Source organism: Phocoena sinus, chromosome X (genome assembly GCF_008692025.1).
Source record: "Phocoena sinus isolate mPhoSin1 chromosome X, mPhoSin1.pri, whole genome shotgun sequence".
NCBI lineage: Eukaryota > Metazoa > Chordata > Mammalia > Artiodactyla > Phocoenidae > Phocoena > Phocoena sinus.
Window position 1 is genome coordinate 129843031 of NC_045784.1, and position 17820 is coordinate 129860850.

Consider the following 17820-nt stretch of genomic DNA (forward strand, 5'->3'; position numbering starts at 1 on the left):
CATCTCTGCCTGAGGGGCCTTCCTTAGGGACAAATCACTCCACACCGACTTCCTGCTTAAGACCGTCCCTCGGTTCCCGAAGCCCTCCGATGGGATCCCGGCTTTTCCGCACGGCCTCCACCGTTGTCACGATGTGGCCCCTTCTTGCCCACCTCTGTCTGGCTCTTTGCACACATCAGCAGCCTTAAGCCATCCAGAACTCCTTGGGGTTCCAAGAATGCGCCGGGGCTCCCGCACCCACGAGTTTGCACCTATAGCTCCTTGGCCCTCACGCGAAGGTGGAGCTCAGGCAGCTCCTCAGGTAGAAGCTGGGTTGAGAGCCCCCGGGCCCCTCGGGCGGAGCTGCCCTCAGCCCCTGCTATGCCTGGTATCCCTGGTGCGTCCTTCTTCGGCCTCGGCACTCATCTGCCTCCCCCACCAGATGGGGGAAGACCCCCCCAAAGCAGTAAGGGTGGCTTCCTCTTTTGTCTCTCCAACCGGATGCACGCTTGAAAGGCAGCAGGTCTTCCCCGGCCACCCCCCTTGCCCTCTGGATCCTGACCCCAGAGGGCTACTACCCCCCTCCCCGCCCCCAGGCTGTCCATCCACAGACTTATTTAAGGCTCCTTCCAGAAAACAGGTCCGCCCAAGATGGGCCTCCGTTGCAGCCTCCTCCTAGAAGCTGCAGCCAACGCCGGCCACTCCCAAAGAGGAGGCCAGCCACACCCTGAGCCCCAGTGGCTTCCCACGGGGACAGCCCTTACCGAGAGTACCAAGCCGAGGATGGGAAATTATTGGGCACGCACACACTGAGGGAACAGGGACTTGCTCGGTCCTACTTGCTCACTGCTGGACTGCAGCTCCTGGGACAGCCCTGGCACCCGAGGGATGCTCAGTACGCACACAGGGCGAATTTCAACCCTTCGTTTTAATGTTCCAGGCCAGGACTGTCTAGTGCTCCTCCTAGTAGGTGTGTCCACATGTGCCTGTGATTCTGGACTCTGAGCACCTGTCGTCCGCTCCAGGCCATCGACAGCCTGATGGAGGACAGCTGTGGGGATGCCGCCAGCTCCTGAGCGCCCACAGCCTCACGGGAAGCCAGGGAACACGGGCAGCCGGAGCCAGGTCAGCAGAGGCCATGGGAGGGTCTCAGGCAGGAGGCGCCAAAGGAGTCGGAGCTGGGGGGTGAGGGGGTGGGGGGTTTCCAAAAGCACCTTGGCACATCCAGGACGAGGGGATGGCCCTGCCCTGGCCCTCGGGGAGCCCCGAGAGGGGCCGAAAGCGGCTGGCTTCTGCGTGTTCGGGGACAGCCAGAGTGGGTCAGGAAATGCGCCACCGTGCTGTCCTAGGAGCTGTCTGATAATGAAAGCCCAGACCTGGAGTCACTTTCACAGAGAGATTTATCGAGAATGCTAACAGCACAGGATACAGTACTCCCCAACAAAAGGCGCGGACGCGTCACTTAGAAAGGCATGCTGAGTATTCTTGGCTTTCACACGTATTAAAAAACTTACAAAAATAAAATAAAACTGCGTGCTGCCCATCTTTTCAAATAGTAAAAGAACCTTATGAAAAAATCACTTGATTTTACAACAAAAGACACAAACGGACATTTTTATGTAAATTTATAAGGCAAACTCTTTATATAATAAATAGGTTACAGGGATTCAGTGGGGGGGTGTTTTTGAAACGTATACAGGTACATTCAGACAGGTTTACTGAAATGGTACAAATTTCCTTAATAAATTGCCTTTTGTTTTTAAATATATCAGTGCTTTCAGTCATTTGGCTATACACAAAGAACCTTTTTTTGAACACTACAAAAAAGCAATCAATATTTTTTGTTTTTAAAACGACCTACTTATTTTTCTAAAGTAATTGTCCCAAAACACAAAAACTGAAGGTGAATGCGATAGAGGGCTTCTGGAGACATCTCCAGCCAAGTCTGTCCTGGGCGGCTCCCCACGCCCCACGCACACCTCTCCCGCCCTTGGTCAGGCTTCTGGGCTTCGGGGCTGGAGCCAGCTCCCTCTGCACAGGGCGACCTGTGTCCCTGTGACTCAGGAGGAGGCAGCAACCCTGCCTGGTTCTTCCCGCTCCTAAGCCCCATGCACAAATGGTCACTAGGGTCAGCACTGTCCTTGCCTTTCAGAGAAGGGGCCCCCCCGGGCGCTAAGGGAGCACGCGTCTGTCCCTGTTCCATCAGCCCTAAACAATGGGAGGTAAACGGCTTCTTTGAGGAGGATCGGGTTTTGCCATGAAACAAGAAGGGGGTTTCTCATGTCCAAATTTTGCTGGGGATCGGATGACAGTAAAGGGAGTGCGCCCCCCTCCACCATCATCTTCTCGTCCGGGAAAGCAGGGGAATCGAGAGGTCACGTTAGTGTCGTGCACTGCGGGATGGGGTGGGATGTGATGATGGTGCCCTGAATAGTAATGCCCACCCTGAACAGTAATGCCCTGTCAACATACACCTGACCTGTGGCCACGGTGGAGGTCTCCAGGGAGATGGCCATCCTCTAGCTGAGCCCCGCCCCTCAGGCCCACCCCAGCCTTCTCCCACTGAGGCGAGGTTGGCTCTGCTCACACCCCTCCTGGCTCCCCTTGCAAGAACATCAACCTTGTCTGTCCTTAAAAAATAATAATGATGCTAATAACCTGGCGTGGGGGGGGTGCGCAAAAGAATTCACTGAGTGGAACAAAACCTGGTTTTGCTCTGACTTTGCAAATGGCAGCACGTCAGCTATTCGGTCCGTTGGCTTTAGGCTTAACTTCTTTGGGTGGCTTCTGGCTGATCTGGGCAGGGGTTCTGTCTTTGGATCTCCCCTCCGGGAGAGAAAGGACAGACCCTCTCCTCTCAGTTACCATCCCCTCCCTCCGAATTCTTTTGTTTGTAAAGAAAAGGTGTCTAGAAGCATTTGTCTCTGGAACAATTACTTTAAACATGGTTACAATACAGACTTCAGTTCAAACACAGAAGAGATTTACTTCGCAAAGTTCCTTTCACCCACCAAAAATTACACAAATATAAGCCTCAACACCACAGTTAAGAGGACCAGTAGAGAGAACCTCATGTTTGGAACACAAAAGGAGAAATAAAAACCAAACCAAACCCAAACAGAAAAACCCCAGAGAGACGAGGGGAGCGTGGAGGAGGAGGGGGAGGAGCGCAAACACAGCACACGTTACAGTGTCCGGGTACACGGAGCCCAGCGCGAGGTGAGGGCTCGGCACACACTGAGTAACAGTCCTGGTGATATTTGGTCATGTATTCATCAACTACTGACTCTGGAGCGGCTGTTATTGATTGAAGCAGTGACAACTCAAACGGAAAAGGAGGCCTTGGTAGCAAGGGAAGGAGCAGGCTTCGAGTTCTGCAAGCCTTTTGCACTCCACCGTCCAGCTCCCCAGAAACACTGAACTGGGTGGGCCCTGCTACTTCGGGCGGGCAGGGCTAGAGGTCACCGGGTGAGGCTAACTCGGCGCTGATTTCAGATCTCGGGCAGAAAGCATATGCGCGCAGATAACGCGGACACCCACCTGCGAGGCCGGACAGCGGCGGCGGCGGCCTCCTCCGCCCCCGGCCCCGGGCTGGGTGGGAGAGCAGGCAGGGACCCACCGCTAATACTGAACGAGGGCGGGGGCGAGCCCCCAGGCCGCGCCCGGAAGCTGCCCCCGCCCAGGTCCTCCGAGGGGCCCGAGGGGAGCCTGGCCACCCAAAGGGCCTATGAGTGTTTCTCTTTTGGATTCAGGCCTCAGAAGTAAGTAATGATGCGGGGAGGGAAGCTTTTGGCCCTGGTGATTATAATGCTCTCTGCTTTGGAAGAACAAGTTTCTGGATTTTTTTTTTTTTTGGTGTTTTTAATTACTTAAAAAATGATCAAAAAGAACTGTTACGGCTAAACTCTCTAGCAGATATTGCTCATTAAGAATTACAAAAGCAAATGCAATTACTCATAGGTTGGAGGAGAAGAGGAAGGGACATTTCTGGAGTCTTCGCTACCTCCTGGAGGGGACCCACTGAACCTCACGTGTGGTTCTGGGGTCCCTGGTGTTCTACCTGGTACGGCTCACACTTTCAGAGACAAGACACGGCCTTCTGCCTCCCCTCCAGCCCCCAGACTCGGCAGAGCGGGGGCCCTGCCGGTGGGGAGGCCTGCTGAGCCGGCTCTCCACATACCATCACTCGGACTGGGTCGCTGGAAGGCGTGGGGGGACCAGGCCACCCCCGTGGACTCCAGCTGCCCCACCCAGAGATCGAAGGGGACCAGGCAGTGCCATTCCGGGCTTTGCCAGAGCCAGGGAGCACTCTTGCACCCACCCACTGAAATGAGCCGTCCCGCAGTGGCACCCCGGAGCCTCTCTCACAAGCTCGGGAGAAACAGTGCAAAACCCGGTGCTGCCCGGAGCCTCCTTCACTCGGCACTGGGAAGCCCTTGAAAGAAGCGAGGAAAGACCACAGATCTGCTTGGACCGAAGTGACCAGCAGACAGATTTGTCGGTTTTTTTTTGTTTTTTGTTTTTGGTTTTTTTTTTTGTTTGTTTTTGTTTTTGTTTTTTGTGTTTTTTTTGTTTTTGTTTTTAAAATTTTCCCTTGTCCTATGCTATGGTTATCAGAAATATTGTAATTAAGCAACAGGTATAATTTTAACAGGTCCTTTTTTGTGTGTGGAGCCACAAGCAAAATGAGTTTATAACTGTGCGATATACAGATATATATATATAAAAATTCAACTGCTCTGTGTGTCTAGTCGGTGCCTTAAATAAAAGGGACAGAAGAACTTAAAGCAAAACTAAAAGGCGAAACGAAAGCCCAGGATAGAAGAGACCAAGCAGGTCTATGCGTATAGTCTATAAGATACTGGATATAATCAGGGTCACCAGGAAGAACAGCTTTGTCACTTGACACACAAACACTGTGGGGAGAGGAACTACCAGTGGGCAGGGGCCAAAGCTTGTGGCCTTTTGATTTCATTTTCTCTCACTGCTGAGCAGGACCTGAGGAGAGGGAAGATAGAGGGGGACCCAGCACAGCAAGGTAACTTGCAAGTTTCCCAAACATTCTGAAACTCAAAGCTGGAATTCCCTCCGTGAGGGTCCTCGACCCCGCCCTCCCTCTGCCCCGGGGGCGCTTGCGGGTGAGGGGCGAGGGGGCACACCCCTTCACCCAGGCCCCAAGAAGAGCAGAGCCGGGGGCTGTCCTTGGGGGCAGGCCGCACCGCGGGCAGAGGCTGGGGAAGAGACATCACCCTAGTTAGAACTTCTTTTTCCTGACAAATCAGCACTTGGGGTAGGCTCTGCGGAAATCAGAAAGGAGCAAGGAACAGGTGGTGCCGGGTAGCGAGAAGGTCACGGGCCTTCGGATTCACTGGTGAGCGCTCTCCTTCCTTCCCACACCCAGAGCTGGGCTCCTGCAGCTTTGCAACAGGCAGGCCTTCTCCCAGGACCGGGTGGCGGCTGAGCCCTCAGGGACTGCTACCCACGGAGAGACGGGCTCTCCAGTGACACGAGGGCCCTAAGGCTCAGATCCAGCAGTTTCAGGCCGGATTCCCCTTCACCCGCAGCACTTGCCACACATCAGGCCAGGCTCCAAGTACTGTTAGATCAGCGTTTTTGCAAAAGCTTGCTCTTATTCATTCAGACATCGAAATGTAGTTTCCTGCTAAATGTTTTTTAGGTCTTCCTTGTGAATTGTCGACAAGGGGTTTCAGTGTTCACTTTTTTCCCCTTTAACATGGAACTTTAGACCCTGGGGGAGGCAGTATCCTAGAGAATTGTTAACAATTACACTATGTTTTCTGAAGATTGATAGTTTCTAAAAGAGAAAGAAGCAAAAACCGAGACTCAACAAACCCCTCGAGTGGACGGGTTCACGGATGAAGAGAAGTGAGATGGGGCCCTTGCAGAGAGCAGCTAAGAGCCAGAACACGACGTGGCGGGGCCATCGGGCAAGAGAGCAGGGGCTCTACTACTAGGCCTGGTAACGTGGCCGCGCTCCCCCCCCCAACCCGGGGCCACTGGCCGGGACTCAGGGGACTGGCTAGGCCAATGCACACAGGGCTCTAGAGAGAGCTTACTTCCCGAGGTCTGGATGGCCTGGGCCACCCGTGTGGGAAACTCGCATCAGGAAACAATTTGGGGCCACGACCCTGCTAGGGATGGCTGGACAAAGCTAGAGCTGGTATCTGTGACCTCCCCTGGCCCCGTCACCCCAGAGAGCCTGGCAGGAACGCTCCGGAAAGGGGGCACAGAGCTCAGCTGCCAGGCTCCACTTGGGTTCCAGGAGATCCAGGTGGCCACACCTGGTGGATTCACTTCACACTCTCTGTTCCCTTCTGGGCTTGAGCTGCTTATTAAAAGTTACTAAAAATCCAGAGGTCCCGTCAGCTAAGGAAACTCCTTTCCCACTAAACGTGGTGGTTTGTTTCTGGCTAGTACCCTCCTTCACGATGGCCATCACGACGATGACAAGCTAGGCAGAGGGGCAAGCGACCACGTGGGGCTGTTCCAGGTCCCACCGCCACCATTTGTGGCCTCTAGCCTGGAATGCCACTGCTGAACAAGACTGGTGCCGGCACCGGCGTGGGGTCTCAGGGGTAGAAGTCAGGTGCTGGCTGTGGCCGTTCCGGCGTCCCCGGGCCACCACCACGGCTTCCACTTTCCGGGGAGCTGAGGGGATGGGGTCCTTGGCTAGTTTGGCACTGACGGACTAGGGGCCGTGGCATTTCTGAGTGTCTCCTGTGCCTTTCGATACGGGAGTACAGCAGCAGCGGAAGGGAGCTGAACTGGATGGAGCCTGGCTGTGGCCCAGTGTCCCCAGCTCACTGCAGTGTCAAGGGCAGCAACTACACTGGTTAGGACAAGCCCACCAACGGGCAGGGCAGGGCAGGGCTGGGCTGGGCTGGGCCGGGCACGGTGGGAGGAGCTTGAGGACACACAGAATTCCATCAGGAGAGGAGGTAGTCACTAATAACCAGAATGAGGGCCGGGGAGACCGAATGTGACTCTGACCTAGCCCACGGGTGTCTGAAAGCTGTCGGTCAATTCCTGCCTTCTTTACACAGTCCCTAAGAGATGGCCCCCGATCTTCATGGTCTTCAAGTACACACAAAATCGAGGTCACACCCCCAAATTGGGCCAGACACAGCTGGTGAGAATTCCGTGGCTTAGGCCTTCCCTCCAACCTCCTGTCAACCTGACTCCAGGACAGAGGTGGTATGGGAGCTTCGGGGCCCCTGCCCAAAGGTGACTCACTCGTAATGCCTTTATTGGGGGAAGAGGGAACGTGGAAGAAAGGGGGGCGGGGAGAGAAAACCCTAAGGTGCCTCAGGCGCCACCTGCAGCCTTGAAACTCTAAGGGAAGAAGCTGGGGAGTGAGGGAGGCTGCAGGTCGGGCCAGGCCCAAAGAAAATGACACTTGAAACTTTGTGTTCTCGACCGCCAATGCCAGTCAGCCCCAGAATGAACTGTTATGGGTGAAAGGGGGGCAATGGCAGGCCCAGCTCTCTTCTGCCCAGGACCAGATGGTACCAAGCTGATGGGGAGGCCGGCTCTTGATACTGGTCCCAGGAGCCACATTTTACTGGACGAAAAGTGTAATTAATGCCTAAAAACCTGACCGAGCAAAAGAGATGGTGCCCCCACAACAAACGGGCTGGACACCGTGCTCACGTGAATAAGAGTCCTCTGGGGGTTACCAGGAGTGCGAGGCCACTGCAGGGTCAGGAGCCTTTTGTCCTTGGAGGAAGAGGGATCCCGAAGGACTCTCCCCCTACTCCGACGCCCAGCCCTTCCTGGGGAGGAGTCATAAGTGAAGCCCGGAGGGTCGACAGCAGAGCAGGTTTGGTTGTGGGACTTGCTTCTGCAGCATCAAGAAATGGATACAAAAACGCTAGAAAGGCCAGCTACGACTCCACAAACAGAACGGGGCAAACTCCCTTGCTTCTAACCATTCTGGGAGAGACAGACATGTTTTTTTCTTAAGCTACTGATTGGAACTGTCAACTATGGGTCCTGATCACTAAGGACTGGCAAGGAAGTGCTAGACGGTTTCTAAGATGTTTCACTCCTTCATGGTTACACCGCAGTGAGGAAGCCAGGGGACAGTAACTGAAATACACGAGACAACACGCACTTGACAGTTCATGGCAGCAGCTCACATGGGACGTGCTTGTGGGTGTTTCTGGAAGCATTAAGACTGCTGTCTCGTTTGCTACTTTGATAAGGTACTTCTCAGTTGGACAGATTTAGATAAGAGACATCTCTGTAAACACAGAAAAGGATATACCAATATGATGAAGATATGCAGTTAGATAAGGACTTCCTGAACAGAGGGTGAAAGCACGGGATCCTGAATTCAAACTGGTCAATGAACACCCCAAAACAAGCCCAAGCCTCTACGCGCCCACGCCACAGCCCTGGTGCACACGTGGAGATGCGTGAGGTACGAGCGCACCCCGTCTCCCGCAAGCAGAGGCCACACGGGGCCCGCAGAAAAAAACCTGTGCTCTGAGGAGCAGCAGTGGGGCGTCTGCACTTGCTCTGCCTGCCGCCCCGCCCAACCACCCCGCCCCTAGCCGGTCTGGCAGAGGCCAAGGTCAGGGTTGGGCCACTCAATGACACTGGCAGGCCACAGTGGGTCTCTGTGCTGCCCTTGGCTTCGAAATCCATATCCGGCCCAACTTCGCCCTCCCCCACTTCTGCTGAGTGGGAAGGTCGAGAAGGCCTGGGATCCGGGGTCTGGCCAGGGAAGGGGACTCCTAGGAGAGCAAGACCTTGCCACTCCCTCGCCCCTCGGAGGCCGAGGCACACTAGGGCCAGGCGGATTTAGCAGAGCCTGGGGCTTCCTCAGGGCTCAGAATGGGTGGGAGCGGGGCTGGGGCTGACGGCAGGAAGGCCAAGGGGGGTGAGTTCTGGGGCCCTGAGCTGACAGCGTCGGCTCAGGGTACAGCTGGGCACTGCGGCTGCCTAGAACAGAAGGGATGAGGGTGGGGGGAGGGGAAGAAATGAAAGGATGAAATGAAAGAAGGCAGAAATTGAAGGAGAGAAGAGAAGCCAATCAGGAAGTCCTTACAAATTGCAGCAAACACTTAGAGTTTCGGAGCTTCGTGGGAACCCTATGTGCTGAGCCCACTTTAAAACAAGCGCAGGTAGTTGTCAACACCGTCACGTCTGGTGGCCTGAGGGACAAAGTGTCACCAGTCCAAGCCAGTTTGCTCTCAGAGCGTTTGTTTTGAAGTGGGAACATGAAGACTCAATAGTGCAAATAGTTCTAAGCTGTCCCTAGAGGAGTTAGAATTGGAAAGTTTTGGAAGAACATTTCCCCCTCCTTCCCCCTGGCCCCTGCCCCATCTACTAAGGCTCTAACTACCAGTCACAACTGCTCTGAGCGACTAGGAATCCCTTCCGCCTGGCCTGCTGCGCTCGGCGGTCTGGAGCCTGGGCCGGCCTGCCTGGGCCTTGTCCTGCGGCCTTGGCGGCCTCTCTCTAGCGCCACCCGCGGGAGGCCAGCCCTGGGCCATCGTCTCCTCTGGCTAAGGCCAGTCTACACCCAGCGGCTCAAAGGATGACTCCTTCCTAGCCAGGCCAGAACTGGGGCGAACAGGTGCTACTTCCCCGTCCTGTGAAATGTCCTTGTCGATTTTGGATTGGGGCCAGCGTGGGGCCAGGTTTGTGCCACCACAGGTGGGATCACACGGGCTATAGCCACTGGCCATCCGCATCTTCTCTAAAGGATCCACCTGCCTCTCTTGCCTCACACCTCCTTGTCCCGACGTGGGTGGGAGTGGGCGAGGCGGGGGAGCTGGAGGCCGGGCAGGGTGAGGGGAGGAGAGCTGAGACTGGGGCGCCAACGGCACCAAAACCAGGAGTGTCCTCTCAAGTGCTCTCTGCCCCTAACGACCACGTGGGGGGGCTGGGTGGGAGGGAGGTGCAGGCGCACCCTAGGAAGCCTGGGCAACAGCTTGTCTGGTCAGTAGTATCTGCAGCAAGCCTTGTTGAAGGAGCCTAGTTTAGAAAAGTGCAAAGCTACTTCTGGCCCTGGTTAGGTCTTCAACCTGACTGTGCTTGTCGGTAAGAAAAACATCCCCAATGCTCCAACTACTCCCACCCTGAAGCCACGAAACTCTAAGTTTACTGAAAGAAAAAAAAATATTTTTTATTTCAGTTAATCGGGAAGCTTTGTCAGAGCCCTACCCATAAGGAGAAGAGACAACAGCTGCCTTTATTCTTGTTGGTTTGCTTTGCAATCCGCTCTGTGTAAAGTCAGCTAACTCTCTCGGTCACGGGCGTCCGGCTGTCCACAGGCTCCTCTCTGTTTGGCCTTGGCATGGAGGATGAGACAATGTCTTTGCGCTCTCCCTCCCCTCGGTGTTTGTACTTTTCTGTGGCCGCGGCGGCGGTCGTGAGCGCAGGCTGAGTCTTAGCTGGCTCCTTGGGGCAGCCGTCGCTCTCCAGCGAGCCTGCTCTCGGCATCTTCTCCTCTTTGCAGACGCTGCTGCTCAAGTCCTGGGGCTCGGGGGGGCTGGCGGGGGCCTCGGAGCTCTGGGGCTCCGGCGGGGGCGGGGGCGGGGGCGGGAGCAGCGGCGCGGGTGCCTTCGGGGGCTCCACGTGGTGGTGGTGGTGGTGGTGCTCCTTCTTGGGGGGTGAGGAGGCGCTGCCGCTGCGCCCCTTGGGGCTGCTCTCCTTGCTTTTCCGCCCGGGGCTCTTGCAGGTCTTCAGTCCCTTCCCGCTCTTCTCGCCAAGGGTGGACACCAGCAGGGGCTTCACCACCTCCTTCACCTCGATGCTCACCGCCTCCCGGGTCTTGCGCTTCTTGATGGGCAGCACGGTCTCCTGCACAGACCGGATGGAAGACTCCTTCACGGCTTTCTTCTTGGCCTCGGCGGCGGCAGCCGCCACCACACTGCCCGGCTTTCGGCCCCGTTTCTTGGGAATGGCCTGGGGGTCAGCCTCAGCTTTTCGCTTCCGGCCGGGGCGTTTGATAACCATGACTTGGGCCGACGTGGTGGCCCCACCCCCTTCGGCCTTGCTGCCCGGCGAAGCTTGGAAAGGCATCTTGACGAGCAGCTTCCCGGGACTTTTCTCCAGGACCCTTTTCACCTGCACGCCCTCTGATGCTGCTGCCTTGGGTCTCGTGGTGCCGCTCCCTTTGGGGCGTCCCCGGCCTCTGCCAGTTCCTGGAGCTTTGGGAGATTTGGGCTTCTTAGGTGGTTTCTGCTCTCGCCGGGAGGGGCTCCCTCTCCCAGTTACCGTGAAGTCAAAATCATTAGGGTCCAGGGAGGTGTCGCCTACCTTTTCGAAGTATGCAATCAGCTCCACTTTAGAGCGAAAGGCTTTTCCCTGGGGACTGTGGGAACAAACGGAGAGACACAAAGAATAATCAGAAGCTTCCACAGCCATGTCAGAGATGGGGCAGAGGAGAAGGTGGTGGCGAACCCTCTGACAGGAGACATTCTGCAACTGGCATGCCCGACGATACAGCTGAACCAGAGTCACATTTAAGAAAAGCTGAGATGAGCTAAAACTAGGGAGCCGCGGCCTCGGTTACACAGGAAGCAATCGGGTTGCCCAAGGGCCGTGGGCGCCCGCGAGGCCTGCTCTGGTGCCAGAACGGCTTGGTGCTGACTGGATGCCCACGAGCAGCTGCCTGCCACCAAGCTCCTCTGGCCCCCAAAGGGGTCTGGCCTGGGGACCCTGTCTAGCTGTCAGGCTGACCTCGGGTATGCTGCTTAGCCTCTTTTGGAATCAGTTTCCTCATCCGTCAGTAGGATAACGCTTTGCTCACCCTTTTCTGAGTTGCTGGAATTAAATGAGGCTGTCTGAAAGCAGCCTTTGAAAACTGCTAACCTTTCTGGAACCGTCTAAGGGGAAGAACTGAAATGCACACATTCACACTTGTCCTCTGAAGCTCTGGCTTCGAAGTTACTCTGTTTCAACAGGTAACACCCGACGACAGCCCACAGCTGGACAAAGGCCCAAGGGACAGTGGGAGAGGCACACGGAGCCCATCTGGGTCTCTCCCCAGAGGCCCCATCAGAGAGCCCATCTGTCCCAACACGATTCACAGAGCAGACTGAGCCCTGTGAACTCCTGTTTCAGAGAAGTACTGTCCCAGAAAGAAGAGGTTAACAGGTTCTGAGGAGGGCCCCTCAGCTGGGAGATGGCAGCGAGCCCAGGGAGCTCCCTTGCATCCCCAGCCCAGGCCAGTGTGCACGGCAGGACCTTGCGTCCTCACTGCTTCCCAGGCGGCCTCTCCTGGTGCCCTCACTGAGGCCCTGGGTAGGCCCGACTGCTATTCCAGCTCCAGATGAGGCCTTGACGGCAGGTGCGGGAAAGCCACACTCTGCTACCCCGGGCACATCTCATTCAGGGCAGTGACCTACGTACGCGGTCATTCCAAGCACACCTGGTCGCGCCCGCAAGCAGCGGTCACTACTGAAGCCCCTGACCCGAGGTGGGGTTATGCACACACGTTTTCCTGATCAAGGAGCAGCAAAGAGCTACCACGCCAAGGGGTCCCCATCAGTTTTTTAGCACCGGTCCCTGACCCCCCGCCCACCCGGCCCTCCCCGCTCTGTAGAAACAGGAGTCACCCTCACTTACTTGATCAAATACACATCATACTTCCCAGCGGAGCGGCCAGATTTCCTTTGCTTAAGCTTTCGGGTCCAACCTTCAGGCAGAGTGGGGTCGTCGTACATGGGTCCCCGGTCGCGAATGATGGAGCGCCGCTGTTTGGGGGAGGCCGAAGCTTCCGGCACGGCTGGGGCCGAGCCCGACCCTTCCGAGGTCTCTGCTTTACCTGCCTCTGCCGGCTCAGCAGAGCGGTGGGCCGCTGGCTGCAGGGGCTCATGCTTGCCCTCTTTGTCTTCTTTCTTATCCTTCTTCACCTTTTTAAACTTCAAAGGTTTATCCTTCAGGCCCTGGAGATCCTGTTCTTCTGACTTTTCTTCCCTGAAGTATTAAACGAGTATGTAAGTATCACGGAGAACACACTGGTTTGCAGAACAGTGAGCAACAGCAGGCCCCGGGCGCCCCAGCGCGGGCAGGGCCCCGAGAGAGGGGCTGCCCTGCCAGTGCTCGCCCAGATCCAGATGCCCTTCCCCTGCACACATCGCTTTAGAGCCCTTGGGCTGCTGACGGCGATGGCCCACCGCACCCTACCTGCGCCGTGGTCGCCCTGAGTCCCACTCCTAGCATGCCTGCACTGAGAAGGTGGCTTCTCAGTGTTACGAGCTGTGCCAGAGGGCCTCCGTGTATGACGGATGACAGGAGGCCCTCCTCGACTGCCGGAGAGGGACCTACCCACCAAAATGGAGGGGGGCTCCCCGTCACGAAGGCCTGGCTTGGCTGTTACTACAGCTTCTGTGGTTTGGGTTTTCTCAAACGCGTGCTCAGTAAAAACAGCACAGTACAACTTGCTGACGGGAACAGTCCAACAGCACCCCTTGGGCGGTGGCGCAGAGCACAGTGCTGCGGAAAAACACGCAGATTCGGAGCCAGCCAACCTGAGCTCAAATGCTGACTTTGCCATTTCCAAACGCGACCTGAGCAAGTGAGCTCAGCATCCCGTGCCCCGGTCTCCTCATCTCAACAATGGGTCAACACCCCAGAGGAAGAAGAGTCACAAAGGCATTGTATAAACACTGGCGGATGTGGGTAACCAGACACTGATGCCCAGGGTTCTGGCGTGAGAAGAGGAGCAATCCCAGGTCGGGGAGCCTTTATCACCAGACGCTCCTGACGACACAGGGCCTTGGCCTTGGCCGAGGGGATGGAAGAGCAGAGAGAATGGAAAGGTGCAGAAGAACGCGCTCCTCATTCCAGGGCGGGCACCTCCTCATTCCTTCGTGCCAACAGAACAGCTCCTTCCCTATGCTTCCGTCCCACCCGGCAGGGTCCCCTCCTTGTGTACTTCGGCAATGGTCACTGTGAGGCCCCGGGATCAGGGTCTGGCCATGATGCCCTCATGGCCAGGCCAAGAGGGCAAGAACACTACCCGGGCCAGGGAGGCTTGGAAAGAAGAATCGTGGGCTCGGAATCAGGCACCTGAGAAGCCCGCAGTTAGCAGCTCATCTCATCCGGGAAAAGAGCCAGACTCCTCTGTCCTTCAGATCTCAGTCCCAGAGCTGCCTGGGCCCACGCGGCTCACGTCGGCCCACCCCAAGTGACTTCCCTTCTTGGCCAAACCGCGGAGACCGCAACAAAGGCACCATGGCGTGCCCTGGCAACCAGACTCCAATGACGTGGCTAAGTCACCAATGGCGAGTTCGCACCAGGAACACTCGGGTCAGGCATATGGGGAGACAGGGTGTGGGGAGGGCGCGCCCCGACCTCCTCCCTATCCTGGCTCCGCCTCCAGAAGTTTGGGGCCCCGAGTGTGAGCTCTAGCACACAGCTGACTTTCTAATTCTCCAGGCTTAGCTCCTTGATGGGAGATGAGGAAGAGCCATGGGCAGCTCCATGCAGCCCACAGCCCACTGTCACCACGGGAACCTGGGCAGTCGCGAGCCAGAGGAAAACACTGCACTGATGGCAAAGGCTGGCTTCTTGAGAGCCCTCATCTGCACTCCCCCGATAATTTAACTATGGTGAAGTTGAGCACAAACCACACGCCCCAGGAATGCCTCTTAGGTACAAGCAAGGGTGCCGATGCCATCTAGGGCCAGCCCTTCTAGAAACCTACCCTGAAGAGACACCCACAGAAATGCAAAACAACAGATGCCCGATGTTACTGGCGACAACATTCTTTTCACCGGCTCAAGACTGTGGCCAAGCCAGACAGCCGCCGCCAGAGACCCGCTGGGCAGACGCCGACGTGCGCACCACGGAGAGCCGGGCGGCCCGAACCGTGAGTGAGGGACCCCCAGGACCTCCTGTGAGGGGAACACCGTACACTGTAGGCAGCCCTCTGGGGGAGAAAAGAAGGGGACTTTAGGAAGCAGATGGCAAAAACGAAGGGAATCAGTCCTGGCACGGGGTAGGCAGGACCAAGGCGAGGACAGGAGCGAGGCGAGACCTCGCCGGGTGTGTCAAACCAGAATTTCAATTTCTGAATCATGTAAAAGTTTACATAACCAAAACCAAAATGAAAACAAAAGGGAACAGAAGGGAACATGCCTAGCATCCACGGAGGGGAACCAGGCTAGCCTGGGGAAAAGTGGGGGCTCCAGTTCTGGGGTGGCCTGTGGGGTGGAAAGGCAGGGCAGCGCACAGGGGAAGCCATTCTGCTGGGTGTGGAGTGGAGGCAAAAATGATGGAAACAGGTAATCCAAATGAGTTTACCCTCGGCCCAGCCACCTGCTCAGTGCCAGGGTGACCTGAGGAAGGGGGCCAGGCTGGGGTACTAGGCGAGTACTCGAGGCCCCCCACCAGGAGGATTATAGGGTTTGCTGAAACACACTTTTTCAAAGAAACCAAACAGGGACTTCCCTGGTGGTCCAGTGGCTAAGACTCTGTGCTCCCAATGCATGGGACCAGGGTTCGATCCCTGGTCAGGGAACTAAGATCCCACATGCAAGCCGCAACTAAAAGATCCCGCATGCCGCAACTAAAGATCCCCAATGCCGCAACTAAAAAGATCCCACACACCACAACTAAAAAGCCTGCGTGACGCAATGAAGATCCCACGTGCTGCAACTAAGACCTGGCTCAGCCAAATAAATAAATAAATATTAAAAAACAAAGAAGAAACCAAACAGCCCTCCAGACCGCATATCTCTGCATGCATGTGCACGCACACACACACCTGCTGAGAGGACCGTGAGAACTGAGCACCTAGTTCTTAAGTTCACACATTTTAGAGTTGGGGGTATTCACCTGTTCAACTCTTCAGTGTCATAGGTGAAAAGAAAAGCAAGTACAACCAGACACGGGAACCTGCCTGAGGTCATGCCTGAGTTGACACGTGTTCATCGACTGCCCTTGCCCTGAGCCAGCCTCTGCTAGGGGCTGGGAGGCCAGGGTAGAACCAGCATCATTCTCTGGTCTTCTAGAGCTCCCAATTTCGGGGGCGGGGGTGAGGGGAGGCAACAAAGAAGGAGCGATCCTCTCCTCTGTTCCAGGCACGGAGGAAGCCCAGACACAGCTGGGTGTTTAGGGCTGAGGAGGAGTGCTTATCCCAGTCCCAGGCCAACAAGGAGTGCTTGGGGCAAGCCAGACCAGGTGGGCCCGGGCGGCACTATCAACAGCCCTACCCTGTCACCACTGTGACGCCCCTCCCTGGAGGGAGAAGCGAGTCGGGATAAGCATTCTGTGTAACAGTGGCTCTGGGCCAGCCCTCGCTCTCGTCTTCCGATAGGCCTCCCCTGCTCCGCGCACAGTGCATTTGGAATGTGCCACCCCGCCGCTCAACCCCCCAGACAGCGTGCGTCCTCCTTCCTGTCGTCCCCCTGCTCGGTGCACAGGGGCAGCGCTTAATAACTCCGCCAAGGGATGGTCACAACGCACATGTCATGCTGCCTCCGCTTCCTCTGACGGCCCCGTTCCCCTGCCCATCAGCTTCAAGTAGCATGGGCTGGTTTAGCACGCAAAGCAGTAGGCTTGTGTCAGTGAGTACATGATGACTTTGGACGCCTGGGCCCTGGGGGGTCGGGGTTGGCAGGAGATGACGCTGGAGTGGTCACCGAGGGCCCAGAAAGGCAGACGGTGACGTCTACAGTGACGGAGAGGGAGGGGTCACGGAGGACGGTCATGCTGGGACGACAGGTCCCAGGCTTCCACAGATCAGCTCCCAGCCAACGAGGCGGACGGGTCTGCAGAGACTCCTCTTGCTGAAACTACTAAAAATGCCGGACCGAACATCTTCTAGAAGATATTACAGAGGACAGTGTTTAAAACGTCTTACCTGTACTCACAAGCTGGCCAGAAAGTAAGGAATATGCAGGCTAAAGAGGCAGGGAAGGAAGGGAGGGGTCCTGTTGGCGGAGGAGGCCGGCAGAAGAGCCAGGGAGAAGGAAGAGGCCACGAGGAAACGCCTGGGAGAGTCCAAAGAGAGGGGCATCCTACACGTTGGCGGGCCTGGACTCTTCAAAATGGGCTGCGGCGTGAGGAGCAAAAGGAGACCGAAGAGACGGGACAACGAGGAGCGACTGGCTCCCTGGTCCGAAGGCGCTACAACGGCAGCAGTGGGGGGTTTGGGGAATGTGAATATGGTTGCACGTGAGCTTGATGCTGAAGCCCCCGAGTGCACGAACTGCCCCGGATGAATGCTCTGAGGAGAGCCATCCTTCAGGGCTCAGGAGCGCGATGGAGCGACTGTCAGCGGCGGCAGGGGCAACGGGCAGCGTGTCCACAAAGGGGCAGACGACAGCAACATAACCGGAAACTGCTGCTGGACAGGAATACTTTAGAGCCGTTTCGGTCAAGCTTCCTAACAATTAAAGAGAACGCCTTCACGTTACATGAATACATTAAGTCAAAAGGCTGAAAACCTCGCAGAAGCGCCTTCTTGCAGTGGCTCAAAGAACTGCAATGCTTTCGACAGCGTTACGCTCTGTATGGTGAAGCCGTGAGTGTGAATGAAGGTGTCGAGGTACTTCCTCGTGTTAAAAAAAAAAAAATCACTGCCAAAGGCAGCCTTGCCTAGGACCTGACTTCTAATATCGATGGAACAACTAATCTGTGCACTGTGCGGGGGAAATGCAGGTATCACATTGAAGCAGAAGGCCTTCACAAATCTTAAATATCTACGAAGACTGAGAGAAGGCTCTTGTGTGAAAAAAACATCATTTGGTAATTTTGTTGCTAAAACGAAAACATGAGATCAAATCCTTCCTTTGATCTAGCAAAGGAAAATGAGAGTTGCCGGAATCTCGATTTCAGGCCACATCACTGTATCCC

The 17820-nt window shown here is 56.1% G+C and overlaps 1 protein-coding gene across 2 annotated transcripts in view; it reads right to left on the reverse strand.

Moving 5' to 3' along the window:
- Positions 1 to 1599: 1599 nt before the first annotated feature.
- The window catches only part of MECP2 (methyl-CpG binding protein 2), a 60566-nt gene continuing 44345 nt past the window's right edge, over positions 1600 to 17820 (reverse strand). For both annotated transcript variants that reach the window (XM_032619272.1, XM_032619271.1), the window contains 2 exons: positions 12583 to 12933; positions 1600 to 11326 (listed from right to left, as the gene is read on the reverse strand). In XM_032619272.1, coding sequence (XP_032475163.1) covers positions 10243 to 11326; positions 12583 to 12933 — 1435 coding nt within the window. In that variant the 3' untranslated portion in view covers positions 1600 to 10242. The remainder of the gene's footprint in view (positions 11327 to 12582; positions 12934 to 17820) is intronic.